This window comes from Myxocyprinus asiaticus, chromosome 26 (genome assembly GCF_019703515.2).
Source record: "Myxocyprinus asiaticus isolate MX2 ecotype Aquarium Trade chromosome 26, UBuf_Myxa_2, whole genome shotgun sequence".
Taxonomy (NCBI): Eukaryota; Metazoa; Chordata; class Actinopteri; order Cypriniformes; family Catostomidae; genus Myxocyprinus; species Myxocyprinus asiaticus.
In genome coordinates, this window is record NC_059369.1 from 3,230,759 (window position 1) to 3,253,429 (window position 22,671).

At 36.6% G+C, this 22,671-nt stretch overlaps 1 protein-coding gene across 1 annotated transcript; it reads left to right on the forward strand.

Moving 5' to 3' along the window:
• The first annotated feature begins 454 nt into the window (after positions 1 to 454).
• On the forward strand, positions 455 to 20,750 carry LOC127417347 (DNA replication complex GINS protein PSF2-like). The gene is made up of 5 exons (XM_051657321.1): positions 455 to 561; positions 16,273 to 16,387; positions 16,468 to 16,567; positions 17,212 to 17,338; positions 18,799 to 20,750. The coding sequence occupies exons 1-5, from the start codon at positions 472 to 474 to the stop codon at positions 18,913 to 18,915; spliced, it is 549 nt and encodes a 182-aa protein (XP_051513281.1). The 5' UTR covers positions 455 to 471; the 3' UTR covers positions 18,916 to 20,750.
• Positions 20,751 to 22,671: the final 1,921 nt, after the last annotated feature.

Here is a 22,671-nt window from a genome sequence, read left to right on the forward strand (position 1 = left end):
ATCACCTCAAACAGCCTCTCACTGAGTATGTCATGGAAAATCATAACCTTTCATAGTGAAGCATTTAATTGAAACAAAGTTATTCATCACATAGGCAAACAATATATCAGTTCAGCCCCAACAAATATTTGGGCACTTAAAAAATGTATTGCATTAAATTACAAGATAATGAAGAGTCATTATTATACAGATAACACAAGCATAATTTTAAGCAAAACATAAAAGGATGATAAAACTGATTTCATAAATCCACTAAGAATCACTTTGACACTAGTTGATTAAAGGTCTTTGCTAAAAAAGACTCTGAAAAGAGAAGAAACTCATGAGAAAAGCTCTAGCAGCAGCGTTTCTTTGCTTTGATATTAATCAACTGCAAGTTTTCAAAATGACGTTAGAGAGCAGCGTTGAATAGCATTTCCGTGACGTCATCGACACTCGTCTGCGTTTTCGCGGGAAAGTTGTCGCTTCAGAATGGAGCTGGCGGAGGTTGAGTTTCTCGCAGAGAAAGAGATGGTGAAAATCATCCCAAACTTCAGTCTTGACAAAATCTATTTAATCGGGGTGAGTAACTATTAAAGTTCCAGTAAGATCTGTGTACATGTAATTGTTGTAAGTCTTTGACTGGGACTGTTTGAACGTATTATTGATGAATATGAAATGAGCTATATTTCCACTTTAAATTAATCAGATTCAGAATCAGAATGAGCTTTATTGCCAAGTATGCTTACACATACAAGGAATTTGTCTTGGTGACAGGAGCTTCCAGTGTACAACAACACAAAAACAGCAGCAAGACATAGATAATAAAAATAATAATAATAATAATAATAATAATAATAAATAAACACATACGTACACACATACACATGGGTAGTGCAAATCTAATACAATCTGTTAAGTACAGTGCAAATCAGAGATTGTCACTATAATTTTCTTAAAACAAATGTACTATTTTATTTTATCAACATTATATTAATTATCACTTACTCCCCCTTTAGCCACATGTCATCAGACCATAACTCAATATTTTATAGAATAAAATATATATTAAAGTTATAAAAACAGGAAAATAAAGATGTAGGCTGTCTTGAACATGCCTACTATTGTCTGACAGAAATTAGGGAATATAAAAGTAAGCCTTCATTCTGAGGGGTCATTGACAATTAAGGTTGTCCAAGGTGACAAAAATGTGAAATATTTAAAATTTCTGGTTTAAAACATATGTGTCATGTTTGTAGACATGTAATATTTGAGTTCATTGTTTTTACAAATTGATTGAAAAACATTTATAGCATTTTGTACAAAAAAAATTGGATTTAATGACTTTAAAAATGTCATGTGGTTAAACTATCAAGTAAAAGGTATTTATATAAGTTTCCTTGCACCTTGAATTCATGAGTGTTCACAACTTCATTAATTTCAGAAAAAGTTTTCAAACATACAACTCTGGAAAAAAATTAAGAGACCACTGCAAAATGATCAGTTTCTCTGGATTTAGGCATGTTTTTGAGTAAAATGAACATTTTTGTTTTATTCTATAAACTACTGACAACATTTCTCCCAAATTCCAAATAAAAATATTGTCATTTAGAGCATTTATTTGCAGAAAATGACAGCTGGTCAAAATAACAAAAAAGACGCAGTGTTTTCAGACCTCGAATAATGCAAAGAAAACAAATTCATATTCATTTTTACACAACAATATACTAATATTTTAACTTAGGAAGAGTTCAGAAATCAATATTTGGTGGAATAACCCTGACTTTCAATCACAACTTTCATGCGTCTTGACATGCTCTCTACCAGTCTTTCACATTGCTGTTGGGTGACTTTATGCCACTCCTGGCACAAAAATTCAAGCAGCTTGGCTTTGTTTGATGGCTTGTGGCCATCCATCTCCCTCTTGATCACATTCCAGAGGTTTTCAATGGGGTTCAGGTCTGGAGATTGGGCTGGCCATGACAGGGTCTTGATCCGGTGGTCCTCCATCCACACACTGATTGACCTGGCTGTGTGGCATGGAGCATTGTCCTGCAGGAAAACCAATCCTCAGAGTTGGGGAACATTGTCCAAGCTGAAGGAAGCAAGTTTTCTACCAGGACAACCTTGTACGTGGCTTGATTCATGTGTCCTTTACAAAGACGAATCTGCCTGATTCCAGCCTTGTTGAAGTACCCCCAGATCATCACCGAGGCCACCTCGCTCTCACGGGACATTTTTTGACATACGTCTTAATGACATCACAGCAAGTCGGACAGATTTCTTACCAGCATGAACAGTACTGTGCAAACATTGTAGGCACTTGGGAAAAATGTTGCATAGTGAGGATGTATTCAAAAATAATGGCATAAATAGTTTTCATTTATCAATTAACATCATACAATGTCCAGTAAACATAAAAAAAGCTACATCAATATTTGGCGTGACCACCTTTGCCTTTAAAACAGCACCAATTCTCCTAGGTACACCTGGATACAGTTTTTCTTGGTTGTTGGCAGATAGGATGTTCCAAGCTTCTTGGAGAATTTGCCACAGTTCTTCTATCTATTTCGGCTGTCTCAATTGCTTCTGTCTCTTCTTGTAATCCCAGACTGACTCAATATTCAGTGGGGGGCACTGTGGGGACCATGCCATCTGTTGCAGGGCTCCCTGTTCTTCTATTCTATACTATTTGCAAAAGAAATGTTTGGGAGTCTAAATTGTAATGAATTTCCTATTGACACACTAAAGCTGAAAATATAAATAACCATCTTAAGACAAATGTTTTTGTGCTTAAGACTTTTGCACAGTACTGTAGCTGCCGGTGATCACCGGTGATCGGTTCTGTGCAGAACTTGCTCATCTCAAACAAGCCTATTGAGTCTGTCCTTGCTGCAGCCTGTAGCGCGATGACGTACTGGGTTAAATCCACTACGTACTGTATGTTTGTAACCTCCATGAAGTTGCCACCCCATATAATTAATTACCAAATCTATACCATTCGTTTGTGCTGCAGTTGTGCTGCAAAAATGAATGTTTGTGCTGGTTCGTGTTTTTGAGAGATTAGACATTATTTTTTTGGCTGTGTGACGTCACTTTCCACCCCATGTAATCCACTGTGCTCGATTTGTGCTGATTTGTGCCGTTAAAATTAATCTTGTATCTATTTCCCTTCCTTAGAAATAACATGAAACTTTTCGGGAGCAGTGATGTCACTCTCCACCCCATGTGATCCAAATTGTCCGAACCGGTGTAGTTTGTGTGTTCGATTTGTGCCATTAATACAAACATCATAACATATTCCTTTCTTTGTATTTAAAGTTTTTTAATGTGTATTATATTTAATTTATATGGGGTGGAGAATGACGTCACTGCTCCTCAAAAATGTCTTGCTATAGGACTATCTCAGGAAGGGAAATAGATACAGTGTTTCTTTTAACGAAACAAATTGAGCACAAACGAACGCCACCGGTTTGGAGCAATTTGGACCACATGGGGTGGAAAGTGATGTCACACAGCCAAAAAAGTTGTTTAATATATCAAACACCGAAGTGGCACAAACGAATGGTATAGATTTGGTAATGATTTAATTATATGGGGTGCCAACTTCATGGAGGTGGTTTGTTTCATATTGGCTATTAATACACCACTAAGCGCGTTAAAAATGGCAAAGCATTTTACACACATTAAATCTACTAATTGCTTATGAATTTATACTAGTCACAAAATACATTTAGCTTTTAAACCTAAGATCACGTGATAAAAAAATTATTGAAGCTCTGCAACAAGTACAAACATTGAGCATGCATATATCATGAAATATTAACGATCTATTTTGCGCGTGGGTATTCTAACATCCATAACAAATATATATATATATATATATATATATATATATATATATATATATATATATATATATATATATATACATACATACACTACCAGTCAAAAGTTTTGAAACACTTGACTGAAATGTTTCTCACGATCTTAAAAATCTTTTGATCTGAAGGCGTATGCTTAAATGTTTGAAATTAGTTTTGTAGACAAAAACATAACTGTGCCACCATATTAATTTACTTCATTATAAAACTAAAATTTCATTTAAAAAAAAGTTTTTATGAAATTGATGACTTGGACCAAATAATAAAGAAAAGCAGCCAATAAGTGCCCAGCATAGATGGGAACTCCTTCAATACTGTTTAAAAAGCATCCCAGGGTGATACCTCAAGAAGTTGGTTGAGAAAATGTCAAGAGTACATGTCTGAAAATTCTAGGCAAAGGGTGACTACTTTGAAGATGCTAAAATTTAACAGTTTTGATTTATTTTGGATTTTGTTTAGTCACAACATAATTCCCATAGTTCCATTTATGTTATTCCATAGTTTTGATGACTTTACATTATTCTAAAATGTGAAAAAAAAATTATAATGAAGAATGAGTAAGTGTTTTAAAACTTTTGACCGGTAGTGTATATATTTTAGGGCTGCACGATAATGGTTAAAATGATAATCACGATTATTTTTGCTTAATTTTAATCACGATTATTAATCATGATTATTCTGCCCTTTGAAGTTTTATTTATTTATTTTTGTTGCCACATCTTTGATATTTGTTTAAATAAAAAATAAATATACATTAAACAGCAGCTCTCATGTTGAACAAAGTGTTAAAACTCAAACAGGTAAATTATTATTTTTGACCAAAATTGTCATGTTGTGCCCATGCTTTACTTTAAGGGTTTTCACACTTGTTCTCTTAAAAAAATTATTTACTTTTATAATTATTATTGCAATAAACAGTAGTAATATATTTCTGTAATGATTTAGCAGGCGGCAATGCTAAACTGTCTCAAGCCTTTACTTGGATGTAAAAAAAAAAAAAAAAAATTAAGTGTGTGTGTTGTTTCTGTTGAAGGCTCTGGTGCTCTATCCAAACATGGTGAAATCATCTTAACTCCTCCTCGACCCACAAAACCCTGGTGGCATGGGTTTACTTTAGATTTTTTTAGACACTTGTAATTGCCAAACATACCTGAAATTACGCAAATGTGCAATGAGGTAAATCTGGAGCGCTTTTTAGCGCCTTCAACACACGTTAGCGACGAGCACGAACCAAACTCTGAGCACAGCTGCCAGTGTATAATGAGAGCACGAGATGAAATTCATGGCTATTGAGCACAGAACCGCTCTAAAACCGCTGTAACGCCACGCTGCAACCAAAGTTTATTCAGCTGACTTGCTGCGTAATCAGTTAATGACTGAACAGACAGTTGTTGAATGACTGGTCTCAGAAAAGTTTGAAAGGTACAAGATTTTCATCCTGCCTCCACATAGTCTCCGAAGGCAGCATGTTCCAGCTTTCTGATGCGAGCCTTGTATCAATCAAAGCGATCTATGAAACATACTCATAAACTTCTGCGGTTCCGTATGTCAGCGCGTGCTCGAAACTGAAAAGTGATTGATCAGTGGTCAGGTGAGGTGAAAATAGACTCAAAAGCTTGTGATTTGACCTATCATCTTTAGACAGACTATTATAAAAATGAGCAACAATTTGCAATTTTAGCTGGCTGATCATTTCTGTTTGCTAGCTCACTAATATTGCAGATGATTATGCTTAACCATGAGAGGCAGAAATCATGATCGCGATTACATTTACATTTATTCATTTGGCAGACGCTTTTATCCAAAGCGACTTACAAAAGTGGAAAACATAAGCGAATCATCTTAAGGAGACAGTGGTATGAAAAGTGCTGTATTACAAAGTTTCACTAGCATCATAATAGTATTCAAAACAGAATAAAGTGCAACAGGAAATTATTTTTTTTTTACATGCCCATTTTCAAGGGAGCGCTACAGAGTCCCCCCTGCTGACAACTCTTATGTGTGTGCAAATTTTCAAGAGTTTGATGTTTCATGCATGTTAAGTACCCCAGAAGTACCGAAAACATTGAAAAGAAGAAGAATCCTTAGAAGAACAATAGGGCCTCCGAACTTTCAGTGCTTGGTCCCTAATAATAATAATAATCCTTAGAAGAACAATAGGGTCTCCGCATTTTCAGTGCTTGGGCCCTAATAGTAATCCTTAGAAAAACAATAGGGCCTCCGCACTTTTAGTGCTTGGTCCCTAATAGTAATCCTTAGAGAAACAATAGGGCCTCCGCACTTTTAGTGCTTGGTCCCTAATAAAAATAAATAAAAATAAAACTAATAATTCGTAGAAGAACAATAGGGCCTCCACACTTTCAGTGCTTGGGCCCTAATAAAAGATTATCCAGCACAACTCATGCCAACATTTTTTAATTGTTTTTTTTATTTCAGCTTTTAATTAGATTTTTTATTTTTATTTTCTTTGTTTGTTCTCTGTCTCCGGACGGTTGCACCACATGAAATTTTTTACTTTAAGCCCCAGAAAGAAAAAAAAAAATCTAAATGACTTTGAATTTAGTAATTGGAAATATGTTCATCATAGAAGAGGTGTATTCAAGTAATTGTTTTGTGTGAAGTGCATTTTTAATGTATTTTTTTTAAAATAATTTATTAGACGCGGACAAAACAAATTGCGTCACGTGTTAAGGAAATGTGACCCATATATATAATTTTTAGAGCCCGACTGATATGGGATTTTTGAGACTGATACCGATTTTAGAGAGGGGAAATTTACTGACTATCGATGTGGTGACCGATTTAGCAAATTTTTGAGCTGGAATGAAAACGGAACAATTCTATGTGGATTTTTCACTGATTTTGCACCGATATGACTATGCAAAGGGACTCAGAAGGCTGCTTTCTTTTTTTGTCATTAACAATTTTTATTGATTCCACACTTAATTCAACATAAACAGCACATGAAAACACGGAATCAATTTTCAACAAAATATACCCTGCTCCCTCCCTCCTTCCTCCCCCCACCCACCCACCCAACACACATCCCAGTGGTCAGACACCGAATAATAACAGACACACATACAAGCAGACAGTCCAAAAAAAATAAAATACTCAGACATAAAAAAACAAAAAATTGCCCAACAAAAAAGAAAAAGGGTTCCACACATCAATTAATTACAAACACACCATTTAAACTGTCCCTCTCCACTGTTCCTCCCTGGCACCCTCCAAGAAGGCCAAATAAGTGCTCCACTTCTTCTCAAAGGCACCCAAGCTGCCCAGCCTCCTATGCGACATCTTTTCAAAGGCCGCCACTGTGCCCAATTCGGTGCACCACTCATGAAATGAGGGTGCACCAGCCGACTTCCATCCCACAAGGATCACTTTCCTGCTGATCATCACACTGGTAAGGCCCAGTTTTTAATGTGTGTGTTCGCTAAGTTAACCCCTGCCCCATCACCCAAAATACAAAGTCAGGGGCAGAATGAAATCTGAGTGCTCAGGATCTCACAGACATAACTCTGAACCCTTGATCAAAACTCTTGAATCTTAGTACAATTCCAAAAAAACATGGGATATGTCCCCATCCTCTGATTGGCATCGCCAACAGGTGGGTGTATCTTTAAGACCAAGCCTATGCAATCTAGAGGGAGTCCAATAAAAACGATACAGTATCTTAAATTGAATGAGGTGCATCCTTGCATCCCTAGACATAGACTTGGCATTTTTTTAAATCCTAACCCATTCTTCATCCTCCGGTACTAAATTCAAGTCTTTCTCCCATAACTTCTTGAGAGATGTCAAAACCCCATCCCCTAGACTCTGAATTAGCCAGGAATAGTATGCTGAAGCCTCATGACCCTTTCCAAAAGCCACTAGTACCATCTCAAGAGTGTCTGCAGCTTTAGGGGGCTGTGTACTGCACCCAAAGATGGTACAGAGTAGATGGCGCAGCTGTAAGTACCTGAAGAATTGAGATCTGGGAATCCCAAAACAGTGTGTAATATTTTCAAAGGATCTCAATGCTCCATTTTCATACAGATCACCCAGCGTAGCAACTCCCTTCTCAATCCATTCTGTCCAGCAAAAAGGGGACTTATTAATACACAGATTAGGGTTTAACCAAATACTTGGCAACGTTCAGGTAAATGTCCGAACTGAGCACGCGGGAAACCCTTGTCCACACTAACTGCATGTGTGAGAAAATGGGATGTGTCTTTAGTTCTCCAGGCAGCTTGGTAGAAAGACATTGCAATGGCAAGATAGGGGCAAGAAGTCCTTGTTCAATGCAGAACCAGGGAGGGGCTTTTTCAGTGGAAGCGACCAATGAGCCAAATGTCTGAGACCGAATGCGTAATAATAAAACGAAATCTTGGGTAAGCCTAGCCCATCTTTGTCAATCGGCCTATGTAACTTATTGAATTGTAATCTGGGACGTTTACCATTCCAAATGAAAGACTTTGCTATGCTTTCAAATTGCTTGAAATAAGAGAGAGACTGAAGCAGGTAGTTACATTTTGGAATACAGTTCATTTTAATAACATTAACCTTCCCAATCACTGATAAATGTAATGAAACCCACCTGCCCACATCGCTTGAAAACCTTTTTATTAAAGGGTCAAAATTAACTCTAACTAAATCAGACAAATTTGTGGGGAATAAAATGCCCAAATACTTAATGCCCTGTTTGGGCCACTAGAAGGCGCCTGGCTGGAAGGCCGTTACTGGAAAGTACGCTGTCAGAGCCAAAGCTTCGGATTTAGACCAGTTGACTTTTTATCCTGAGAATTTGGAAAAGGAATTAATAATTCTGTGGAGGCAAGGCATAGATTTAGTAGGGTCAGAGACGAATAATAAAATATAATCTGCAGAAGCTTATGCGCCACACCTCCCGCCACCACCCCTGGAAAATCATCCTAATTTCTTATCGCGGCTGCTAATGGTTCCAGGTCAAGACAGAACAATAATGGGGAAAGAGGGCAACCCTGATGGTTGCCCCTATCCAGAGTAAAATAATCTGAAATTAATCCATTTGTTTGTACCGCTGGTACAGGGTGTCTATAAAGTAACTTGATTCAACCAATAAACGTACTCCCGAACCCATACATTTCCAAAGTCTTAAAAAGATAATCCCATTCTACCATATCAAACGCCTTTTTGGCGTCAAGTGAGATGGCAGCGACTGGAGTCTGATCATTTGACACTGACCACATGAAATTGATGAAACACCTAATATTATCAGAAGAGCTACGACCCTGAATAAACCCCACCTGATCTATATGTATAAGAGATGTCATAACTTAATCGGTTAAAATTTTTAACCAAAATTTTTACATCTAGCTGGATCAGGGAAATTGGATGGTAACTTTTACACTCGTTTGGATCTTTGTCCTTTTTAAGAATCAGACTGATCCGGGCTTGTGTCATGGTTGGAGGAAGCTTTCCATTCTTTAATGATTCAGTATAAACTTCTAACAAAAGTGGAGCCAGTTCTGTAGCATAAGATCTAAAAAATTCAGCGGCAAAACCATCTGGCCCCGGAGCCTTGCCTGTAGGTAGGTACTTAATTACCTCGTCAAGTTCCTCCAGGGTTATTTCAGAATCAAGAGAGTTTTTTTGCTCATTCGTCAGTTTAGGAAGATCTAATGGTTCCACAAAGTTTCTAATATCTTCATCAGTAGATGAAGACATGGAACTATAGAGATCAAAATAGAATTCTTTAAAGGCATTATTAATATCAATGGCTGAGGTAAATATTTCACCACCAGCAGATTTCACTGAGGGAATGGTAGAAAAAGACTCTCTCTGCTTTATATATCTAGCCAAAAGCTTCCCTGCTTTGTCCCCTGACTCAAAGTATGAATGTCTTGCCCTGAACAACCAAAACTCCACTTTCCGTGACAAAATAGTATTATATCTGTATTTCAATCGGGTCAATTCTCCGAGACCATCAGACGACATTCGGCGCTTCAGCTCTGCCTCGGCACTTTTAATATTTCCTTCCAACTCCACGAGTTCTCGTGCTTTGGATTTTTTGATGAATGAGGCATACTGTATGATCCGACCCCTAAGAACTGCCTTAAGTGCCTCCCAAGCCACGCCCACAGAGGATACTGAGGACCAGTTGGTCTCCATATAAACATTGATTTCAGTCTTTAACATTTGTTGGAAATCAGGATTTTGCAAAAGGGATACATTAAAGCGCCAACTATATGATTTCTTTTTCTCTGTATGTGGCAACATCTCTAAATTCACCAGGGCTTGATCTGAGACTAAAATGTTTCCAATTGAGCAGTCCACAACAGATGAAATGAGGGACTTAGATAAAAAAAAAAAAAAACTATTCTAGAGTAAATCTTATGAATGATGAAAAAAAATTATAATCGCTACCAGATGGGTTCAAAAGTCGCCAGATATCTGCCAGACAAAGATTTTTACACATCCTGTGAAGCGTCAGTGTTGCTCTAGGGGGCTTACACACTTTTGCTTCACTATGGTCAAGGACTGAGTCCAGCAAAAGATTAAAGTCTCCTCCCAATATTATGTCATGAGAGATGCCAACAGCTTGCAACATCCCATCAAGAGCTATAAAAAAGCCCTGATCGTCCATGTTAGGTGCGTAAATATTAGCCAAAATCAACCTTTGCCCCTGAATTTCTCCTAAAACAACAATGACTCTTCCTAATTTATCTTTAATATGTTTTAGACATTTGAATTGTAGATGCTTATTTACCAGTGTAATGACTCCCCTGCTCTTACTTGAACCAGCACTAAAGAAAACATGTCCACCCCATATCTTACCAAAGTTTTCATCTTCCTACGGGGAAAGATGTGTTTCTTGAAGAAACACAATATCATATTTCTTACGTTCCAGAAAATAAATAACCTTCCTTCTTTTTATAGGGTGCCCCAACCCATTCACATTCCATGTGGAGAGAGACAACTTATTCATATTAACATTTGACATATTGATATAATAAAATAAAAATAAAAATGAGTGTGTCAAAAACAAGATTACACAGACCACATTCCCCATTAATGCAACAATCAAACCCCAAACTTCCCCCCGAGCAAAACCAACAGAAAAAAGAAAAACGTGCGCTTTAACCCCGCGCACGAAAGCGCCAACCGGCGACAATCCCTCTAAACTCAAAGAGTCCATGTACGCATGCGAGAACCCCCGCGACAACTTTGCAATCGGATTATTCAATTCTGGTGTTTCTGCACAAATATTGTAAGGCAAAATTACATAACAGAAAATACTTTGTAAAACAGACCCCAGCCAACAGGCAGAATAACAGAAAAAACATGTAGATTTATTCACAGAACTGTCTTGAAGGTGTGTTCCCCCACAAAATAAACTCCAGCTGATATAAAGCCGTTCAGTTTCCTTGGACAGACAAACAGTTGTTCAGTGAGCCAGCTGTTATGAGTTCAGCAGATGAGGTAATCATTCTACTAGGAGGCATAAGCACAAAGAACAAACAGATTTAACCACAACTGTCCCGAAGTAGTGTAATTCCACAAAACTAGGCCTTAATTCAAGTGTAATAGTGTAATTCAAGCCGCTAGGCGGAACCAGCATGAAAAACAAAACCGGCATCCCGGTTCCTCGGATGTTCAAGAGCCAAACTAACTTGGAGGCTGCGAAAAAAAAAAACAAAAAAAACACCATAACTTACTCAGCCCGTCAACTTTATAAAGGACGTCCTTTATGTGAGCATGTAGATATTTTGCGGTCATCCATAGTGTCCATTCTTGATCTGGCCGGGAACTTCAGTGTAAACATTTTTTTCTGTCAATGCAAAAGTTTCTTGGAGTTATGCCACAAAACAAACTCCAGCCGCTAGGCGGAGCCAGCGCAAAAAGAAACAAAAATGGCACCCAGCTTCCTCAGATAATAGAGTTTCTCAACCGCGAGGCAGTCCACTAATATAAGAAACATTAAATGGCTTACTCCAATGTATTTATGAAGGAGAGTGCCTGTTTTGGACATGTAAATACTTTGCGACCATTCTTCGTTTCTATTCTCAGTTTGGCTGGGAACATCAGTGCAAAAGTGATCTTCTGTTGGTGTAAGAGTTTCTTGCATTCCCTGAACCGATTGCATTTCTCTCTTGTCGAATTTGCAAAGTCCGGGAACAAGAAAATATTATGGTTCTTCCAAGAAAGCTTCCCTTTACTCCTCGCCTGGCGCAACACAAGATTTTTATCGGATGATTCAGAAATTTGGCCAGAATGGATCGAGGCCTATCTCCCTCACCAGATCTTCGAGCTGGGACTCTGTGAGCTCGCTCGATTTCCAGCTGGTGGCCTGTTATGTCGAGCAGACTCGGGAAGAGCTCGTCCAGGAATTTCACCATATCTCTGCCCTCTTCATGCTCAGGAATTCCAACAGTTCGTATGTTATTCCTTCGACTCATATTTTCGAAATATTCCAGTTTTTCCGAAATTAATTTCAAATCTGTTTTGGACGCGGGCGGATTAACGGATAAATCCCTTTACGATGACTCGAGATAATCGATTCGTTTTTCAACTTCTGTCACTCTTGTAAACAACTCAGAGAATTTTGTTTCCATTGCCGTAATCGATCGATGTATTACAGCGAGATCCTCCAAGTCAGCAACAACCTTTGTCAGCATTACCGAGATGTTGGACAGTTGATGCTGAATTTCATCTCCCGACGCGCTTTCCAAATCGTGTCCCCGGTCTGCAGTCCCATCAGAGGCCTCAGCTTGAACACGTAAGTGTCTTTTAATGTCTCCAGAGTTTGAGGATTTTAACTTCTTTACCATGTTTACCTCAAAGAGCATGTATGTAACTGGGTGTATCGAATCTCACTGGATTATAACATGAAAATATTTTAAAAACTAGCAAAGTTCGCAGAACTCGTGTCTCACACGTCTGCCTCTCGCATGGCGTCACGTGAACTCAGAAGGATGCTTTCTTAAACAAATATTTTTATCAAAGAATATTTGACATTATTATTATACATTGTCAACAAATTCTAGAAATGAACACTGAGAAAATAAAGAATAAATACAAATACAATAAATAGCTTAATAAACATCAATACTGTTAGTATAAGTCAATTGCTGACCATTTTAAATAAAGAATGAATAAATAATACAATAAATAGCTAAATAAACATCAGTACTGTATGTTTAGTATCAGTCAAATGCTGACCATTAAAATAAAGAATAAATAAAAATAAAATAAATAGCTAAATAAACATCAGTACTGTACGTTTAGTATCAGTCAAATGCTGACCATTAAAATAAAGAATAAATAAAAAATAGCTAAATAAACATCAGGGGCCAGTTGCACCAGCTATACGTACGTTACAACTTAGCCTAGTTGTGGCTAAATATTTGAGCATTTGAGATTTAAATTTATGTAGGACGTAACCCTATGTATAAACTAAATATATACGGAATTCTCCGACCAGGAGTAACTGATGGAATAAAAAAGCAGACTCACTTAATGACATCAGTGAGCTCAGTTTTGGTTGACAGGCATCAGTCCTTTCGACGTATATGATGGTGTTGACGTTTACACTCATTTACATTTATGAGAGAGAGAAAAAACTTTTAAGCTGCTCTTCAGCATGAAACTGATCTAACGGTGCCGTTTTTAGGGTGCGTCGCCTGGTGTCAAGTTTCAACACATTCAATATATAATATATATATATATATATATATATATATATATGTATATAGGATATTAAAGTGAATAAATGTCTATTTTTCCAGCCTGTTGTATTAGTATTTATCACCTCTCATTTATTTTAGATACAGTTCCTATATATTATTATTTACACATGGCGAATATACTATTTATTAAATCTACTTTTATTACGCATCCTATTTTAATGTATGGAAAACCAGACTTTTAAATATTACATTTTGTAAATGCAACGACTGGAATTGTTCGGTTGAAGGAGGTACCAAGCTGTGAACAAAACAGTTTGGTGAATACATGTTTACACGCTGACAAGGTATGAAAGTAGGTACGTGGCTAGCTAGTTAGCTGTAAGCTCATTGCTACAGAGAGTAAAAGATGGACTTTATTTAATTTCCAGCATTGCGTCTCACCAATTAGTTAACAGCGAAGTTTGAAATCAAAAATCACCACAAACTATCCACACACATTGTTGTCAGGGACAGGGTTAACGTTATATTAGTTATATAAAATTATGGGGTCATTTTTTATTAACTTTCCAGTATGTATATCACAAACTAGTTGGCAATTTAAGGAGAAGAGACTGCTCAAATCCGCACCGTTTAACTCTGTTGGAGTGTGCTCTGCTGGACAACTACGATATGACAACAATTCTAAAGCATTGTTTTCTAAATATGTTCTGAAAAAAAGTTTTCATTTCGCCGCATATCAATAAAATATACGCCGATACCGATATATCGGTGAAAGGCTAATATCGGTTTCCCCTGAACTTGTATAGCAGAATACGGTGTAATACCGCTGACGCTGTTTATCTTGACTCGGCAGTATTAAAATAGTCAGCATTTGACTGATACTAAACATACAGTACTGATGTTTATTTAGCCATTTATTTTATTTTTATTTATTCTATATTTTAATGATCAGCATTTGACTGATACTAAACATAGAGTACTGATGTTTATTTAGCTATTTATTTTATTTTTATTCTTTATTTTCTCAGTGTTAATTTCTAGAATTTGTTGACAATGTATAATAATAATGTTTTCATTCCAGTTTTCATAAATATATCGGCCACCATATCGGTAATCGGTGAATTTTCCCCCTCTAAAATTGGTATCGGTCTCAAAAATCCCATATTGGTCGGGCTGTAGTTACAAACATGATATGTATTCTCCATTATCCAAACTGTAAAGAAATGTTGGGGGATTTTTAGATAATTTTCTTAATTTCAAGTAGGTTCTGTTAGTAGCTAGTTACAACAGACTGCTGAATGACAACTGCATTTAATGCATGTGTGATATGCAAAACATGATTAATTAATCTCAATTCATTCAGGAAAAACACACATTTTGTGCAAGAATGAAAGAAGCATGAGGTGGCACCAAAACATAAAATAATTATTTGGTATATAAACTTTTTGCACTCTAGCCAGTTTTGTCCCATCTACCAGGAATCAGTCAATTATATACACTGTATGGCCAAAAGTTAATTAACAGGCCCCTAAATCTAGTGAAGACAAATCTTGAACTTTGTGGCAAGAGTTTGGGGAGGGTCCTTTTCTGTTCTAGCATGAAAGTGCTACTTTGCACAAAGCGAGGTCCATATAGAAATAATTTACTGACGCCGGGTTCACACATCCTCCGTGAGCGGGGCGTGAGTGGGGCGAGAGCGGCGCGTTTTCGTTTTGGCGCCCATATTAACAGATGACACAGTTTACACTGCAAGCGTGAGTCGTGAGGTGAAGCGTCCCAGACGCGGCAGTGAGCAGATAGGCTCAATGCCGAAACTATTTTTGCCGCGCGGCTCACAATGAGCTGAGTGGCTCTGGGTGTAGTACAACACAAAAATAATCGGGAGATTATTGAAAGGACACAAGCAAATCAAAATTATTCAAACCGAACCTATAGTACACTACAATTTATATGTTTGCATGCAAGTAAACTCAATAAAATAATGAATAAACTGCCAGACCTTTTGCCATTCTGTATATAGGTGTACAGTTTAGACACAACATTAACCAATCACAACCAAGTGTGCTGATAAAGATGAAATGCACATGACTGTCCGCTGTTGTCCTTGAAGCAGCAATAACCTCAGCTTATTATGACCTTTTTAAAAGATAAAATTGGCGTAGGACCCCATAGACAACTTTATTTCCTGCGCAGAGGCACTGCTGTTTCTCGCGGAAGAGACACGGCCAATGTGAAAGTCCAACGTGACCACTCACGCGCCACTCATGCCTCGCTCACGCCACACTCGCAGATGATGTGTGAACCTGCTGTGAGTCTGGTGTGAAAGAACTTGACTGGCCTGCACAAAGCCCAGACCTGAACCCCACTGAACATGAATTGGAATGAGGTCTGGCTTGCAGTCACCATTGCCCAACATCAGTGCCTAGTCTCACTAATGCTCCTGTGTCTGAAAGGGAGGAAGTCCCTGCAGCCATGTTGTTCAACATCTAGTGGAAAGCTGAACCAGAGGCGTGGAAGCAGTTATAGCAGAAAAAACATGGTCCAACTTCTTATTAATGCCAATGGTTTAGAAAGTAAAGGCTTGATAAGCAAATATGCGTGTGGTGTTTGGGTGTCCACATATTTTTGGCTATGTAGTGTATTCAATTGACTTGACTGCTGCCCATAATATTATAATAAAGTCACATTCTGCAGTCATTTATTGATAACTGCACTAAATACATTATATGTGATGTATATGAATATGTTTTCAGGGTGATCTGGGTCCATTTAATCCGGGTCTGCCAGTATATGTTCCCGTATGGTTGGCGCTCAATCTTAAACAGAGACAGAAGTGCAGGATTGTGCCTCCAGAATGGATGGACACTGGTGGGTTTTATGGTTGTATACTGTGTATGTCCCAGTACACCTCAAACATTACTAAACACGGCTAACTCTTTCATTTCCAGACAAACTGGAGGAGATTCGAGAACAGGAAAGAAAACTGGACACATTTACTCCTATCCTGAGTCCATATTACATGGAGCTGACCAAATTATTACTCAACCAGTGAGTAAAGCATCAATTAATTCAGATGAATGTATGACCCGATTCAGTCAGACATGTCAACATCTCGAAGACACCGTGACATCAAAATTGGAGTTTGGTGGCTTTTAGTCAATGTCTGTATGCTTAGAGTTCATCTATATGCTATTGCACTCCTAAAACTTGACCAAATAAACTTTTAGCAGATATAAAATTGTAAAATTACAAAAATATTGGTGATGCTGCTCAGGGTTGTGTTTTTTGTCCAAATAAAATGCTCTCGAGAATAAGAATGTATCACACCCTTAATTGACCCTTAGCAAAACCCCTCCCCCACCACTCTTGAAAGAAAATATACAATTTTGAGGGTCTGTAAATAAGGACAGAATTTGTATTCTTGGGTGAACTATTCCTTAAATCCTCAGAAGTCAAAGGCGAAACATTCTGTTCTCAGCCACTGAGCCATTTAAAACATTCATATCAATACACAAAGCTGATTCGCTTGTTAAAATCAACTCCATATTTTCAGTTTAAATCTCTATAATTTCTGCAATCATCATAGAAAAGCACTGAAACAAACATTTGCTTCTAAAGAGTATGCCTTATTGATATTAGTAAGTTTAATGTTCTGCGCATTGAAATATTAAAATAGTTTCGTTTGTGTGCAGTGCTGCAGATAACATTCCTAAAGCTGATGAGATCCGTACGCTGGTGAAGGACATCTGGGATACGCGCATCGCCAAACTCAGACTTTCTGCTGACAGTTTCATCAGCCAGCAGGAGGCGCATGCGCGGGTAAAACACCACCACTTGTTATTACACAAGTAAACTGTTATGAATGATTACATGATCTTTGAACACAGGCCTTAAAGGGTTAGTTCACCCAAAAATGAACATTCTCTCATTTACTCACCCTCATGCTATCCCAGATGTGTAAGACTTTCTTTCTTCTGCAGAACACAAATTAAGATTTTTAGAAGAATATTTCAGCTCTGTTAGTCCATAAAATGCATGTGAATGGGTGCCAAATTTTTTACGTCCAAAAAGCACATATAGCAATCATAAAAGTAAATCGTTAGACTCCAGTGGATTAATTAATTGTGTAAGAAATGGATAAATATTTAAACCTTTTTTTTTTTTTACAAAAAAATTCACGAGGGTCAAATACACCCTGCTTCTCGCATGACGTAAGTGCGTTGAGTGCGTGAAATACGAAAAAAATACAGAAGTGCAGTGTTGTTTACAACAAAGGAGCATAGATTTTATAACATAGATGCCTCATGCGCCATCTTGGAACAGTGAACAAGGAGAGCTGTTTGAATCGGTTTGAATGAAATTGAATGAGTGGAGAAGCCTCAGACCAAGCTCCTTGCTCAGACCACTGCATAAACTGCTTTTGTGTGGAAACAGTTTCTATGCGGTCCATACAAACAGCTGCTAATAAGGGATCTACGTATGGATATCTATGCAGAGAAGGCTTACGTCCTTACGTCATGCGAGAGGCAGTTTGAACTCCACCCTCATCAACGTGCAAATAACAGCTGGCTGGAAGCGATCATTTTTAGAAAAGAAATATATATTTTTTTTAAATATTGATCTGTTTCTCACACACATCTAGCGTTTCGCTTCAGAAGACATTAATCCACTGTCTTATGGATTACTTTTATACTGACTTATGTGCTTTTTGGAGCTTCAAAAATTTGGCATCCATTCACTTGCACTGAATGGATCAATTTATGGAGGAGAATTTACGCGTGCGTCTGGTGCTTCGACCAAAAAGTATTTTACATAGGATGCTCCTGTGCTTCCTTGCTCAAGTGTCCTCGGGAAGCTTCCTCCATCCTCTATCCTCTCCTCCTCATGGTGCATTTAGAGAATTGAAACATCCATCATTATGGCAGAGTTTGGTCAGTTTCCAGGTCACGGACTCAAGGACGGAGGAGCAAGGAAACAAGGATGCACTATTTAAGAAATGAGAAGTACCCCTGCCTGCAGCTTGTAGAACGGGTCGGGGCTACACATGTTGCGATAGGAATAATTCTGGACTGTATATTTCAATAATTCTTACAGAAATTTGTCCACATTGTCCCTGTATGGAGTTTGTCAAATTGGTGAATTGTTGACTCCTCCCATCTATAGAGCACAATGGACTCTATAAGTTGTCTTTAACAGGTTTGATTGCGTTCAGTCAGATTCTGCTGGAGATGTCAGTTATTTTTGATGGCATGTAAGGCTCATATATTCTCTCTTTCCAGCTGGATAACCTCACGCTTATGGAGATCAACACCACACGCTCATTTTTGCTGGATTCTTTGAACTACATGTACAAACTGCGCTCAAACCTGCAGCCAGGTAGAACTCGTGACTACTGAGACGCTCTCAAACACTGGACTCACTCTTACAGGACTGATGTTATTTTCAGCCTCATGCTCAAGGGCTCAAGTTTGCTTTCATGTTCTGTAGCAGATATTGTGGAATTTGAGCCTTTGAATTAGGTTGTAATGGTTTATTTGAAATAAGGTGTTGTGATTCCTGTAGAGATCATGTTTGTGTCAACTATTGTTCAAAAAAATGTACTGGAGAGTATTTTGTGTGATTTAATCTTTTGTTTTAAACACATTTATGAAAAACTTTACCAGCCCAGTCTGGTGCCATTTTTTCACCACAGTGCATGTTTGACAATGGAATTTTTTGTTGATCTTTTGCAGTTTGATTATCTTTGGCATCATTAACCATCACGGTTTACTGTTGACTGTTTATGGTGACTTTTCAAAGATCAAGATGATATCCGTTCATACCCGCAGTGTGAAAATAGGTGACTGATGCTGGACTGTTACTGTAACAGATGAGTAAAAACCCCTAATGAAGGGTTGTATAATGAATAAAATACTACTAAAGCAGAAAATGTTCTATTTTCTCAGTTTATATTTGTTTTAACTATGCATTTACACTACCGGTCAAACGTTTTGAAACACTTGACTGAAATGTTTCTCATGATCTTAAAAATCTTTTGATCTGAAGGCGTATGCTTAAATGTTTAAAATTAGTTTTGTAGACAAAAACATAACTGTGCCACCATATTAATTTACTTCATTATAAAACTAAAATTTCATTTAAAAAAAAGTTTTTATGAAATTGATGACTTGGACCAAATAATAAAGAAAAGCAGCCAATAAGTGCCCAACATATAGATGGGAACCCCTTCAATACTGTTTAAAAAGCATCTCAGGGTGATACCTCAAGAAGTTGGTTGAGAAAATGTCAAGAGTACATGTCTGCAAATTCTAGGCAAAGGGTGACTACTTTGAAGATATAACACAGTTTTGATTTATTTTGGATTTTGTTTAGACACAACATAATTCCCATAGTTCCATTTATGTTATTCCATAGTTTTGATGACTTTACATTATTCTAAAATGTGAAAAAAAATTATAATAAAGAATGTGTTTCAAAACTTTTGACTGGTAGTGTATATTTAGTAGTTAACCTGTCATGTACTGAGGGTGTTTAACGTGGAGGAAAACTTACTAAGGAAAAACATCCAGTACGTTTGGCAGTTTAATTAACGAAAGCCATGACGAAAAGCTGTTGTGTAGTTTTTTGTACTTCAAAGCAAAAAAACTCATTTAAATAGCCTACCAAATGAATATTAATGAATTATTAGACAAATGCTGTTTAAAATAGTTTTAGGAGTGTTGCACAATAGAACATCAACATTCTGAAAATATTTCATGTCAACTTACTAAAATTTTGTAATTATTTGCATTAATTTATATATAAAATACATTTGATTTTTTGGCAAATAGATTTAAATTTGTGTGGACTTGCACAAAATTAGTTATTGTATATACATATTGTATATTGTACAATATTGTAAATGCATACTATATTTTGATAATATACAAAAAATTGCCAAAGATATATCTGATTTAATAAGTACATATTTATATCAAGCATATTTTACATATAAATGTACTATATATTGTATTTTCCTGGTTTATTTTGGATTTTTTTTAAATATATATTTTAAAATACATCAGAAATATATATTTATTTAATATGGGATAGTTCAACAGAATCCCATATGTAATGACGTATTTGTATGTGTCATTTGATGTGATATAAAGGGACAACATTAGACTGTTTTTTGTTTGTGAGAAAAAAATGTCCTCAACTGTCAATGAGCAGTTATGACGTCCTATACAATATTGTTAATTAAATTGTATTTAATTCAAAGAGCATTTGTTTCTGAATATTGGTTTACTCTACAGATTCACTAGCCCATTGTACATGAACGCCATTATAAGCGTTGACAAGGAGGGCGCCTTTGAAATAGAAATGTCTTGGGTAACAAAAGAACAATCGTTTACTGAACAATGCTGGCGCTAATGAACATCGGCTGTCCCTTAACAGAAATATTTACACATGATTTTGCCTCATGATTAACTACTTTCAGAATGCAAATCAAAAAGAAATGGTTTAAAACATTTAGACATAGACTTTTAGAACAATATTGAGTCCCTTTTTACTTTAAATTTCCACTTTTACATCTGAAAGTCACATGTGGTGCCTTTTTAGTTTCACTTTCACATTTGAAAGTGAAAGTGGAAATTTAGAGTAAAACAGGATAAACAAAAAAATGTTATCGCCTCTAAAGATATAGATTTAAACAATGGAGTCTTATGGATTTGCTTTATGTGATTTTTGGAGCTACAAAGGTCTGATCACCATTCACTTGCATTGTACTGACCTACAGAGCTGAGATATTCTTCTATAATAAATATATAATAAATGTGCTTGATTCCCAAATGAATGCTGGACAGAGCTGTGTTTGTTAGTTAAAAAACGTATTTCTAAATAATGTTTTAATTGCAAATATTTGATTTATTTGTGAATTCTCAACTCATTTTATTTATTTGTAAAACTCCTAACATATTTGTGGATCTCATTTTATTTATTTGTAAACCATGGTTCTATTTATTGTTCATTTGAAATAAAATGCATTCTATATTTAAACTCGAAGCTTAAAGGAATAGTTCACCCAAAAATGAAACTTCTCTCATCATTCACTCACCCTCATGCCATCCCAGATGTGTGTGACTTACTTTCTTCTGCAGAACACTAATGAAGATTTTTTAAAAGAATCTTTCAGCTTTGTAGGTCCATACAATGCAAGTGAATGGTGGCCAGAAAAGTCAAAAGGTCCAAAAAGCACATAAAGGCAGTGTAAAAGACTCCAGTGTTAAAACAATGTCTTCAGAAGTGATATATAGGAGTGGGTGAGAAACAGGTCAATATTTAAGTCCCTTTTTACTCTAAATCTCTGCCCTCCAAAGCCTTCTTTTGCTTTTGGTGATTTACATTCTTTGTGCATATCGCCCCCTACATGGCAGGGAAGATAATTCATAGTAAAGACTTAAATATTGATGTTTTTCTCACCCACACCTATCATTTCACTTCAGAAGATATGGATTAAAACACTGAAATGATATGGATTACTTTTATGCTGCCTTTATATTCTTTTTGGAGCTTCAAATTCTGTACACCATTCACATGCATTGTATGGACCTACAGAGCTGAAATATTCTTCTAAAAATCTTCATGTGTGTTCTGCTGAAGAAAGAAATTCATGCACATCTAGGATGGCATGAGTGTGAGTAAATGATGAGAGAATTTTCATTTTTAGTTAAACTATTACTTTAACCTTTTATATGAAATATATTCATTGAAATTTTGAACGTTTTTCATTGAAGGGAACAAATAAACCAAACTGTTAATATGATGAATTATCAAACATTGCAGTTTTTGGTGGTTCATTCTGTTTTATTCAACAGAGAACAAGAGAAAGTCTTAAATGGTCGATATAATAAAATGGTCGATATTTCGCCTCAGTAAATGACATTTTTATTACTATTATTGTTGGCAAACATGTGGCAATTATTTTAAAGAAATATAGCACAAGCAGTCTTTTCAAGCAAAACAGTTCATTACAATAGAATACATAGATGATAAATTAATACCTACAAAAGCCTTTATCAGCCAATTAAATGGACATCTGCATCAACGTGCACTTCTGCAAACAATCTGGGATGGACATAGACACTTAAGCATTAATCTCACAGTTCCTG

Coding starts and splice junctions, on each gene's coding strand:
- LOC127417347 (XM_051657321.1), top strand. CDS start 472: ATGGAGCTGGCGGAGGTTGAGTTTCTCGCAGAGAAAGAGATGGTGAAA. Junction 16,568..17,211: donor ACCAAATTATTACTCAACCA/GTGAGTAAAGCA, acceptor GTTTGTGTGCAG/TGCTGCAGATAACATTCCTA. Junction 17,339..18,798: donor AGCAGGAGGCGCATGCGCGG/GTAAAACACCAC, acceptor CTCTCTTTCCAG/CTGGATAACCTCACGCTTAT.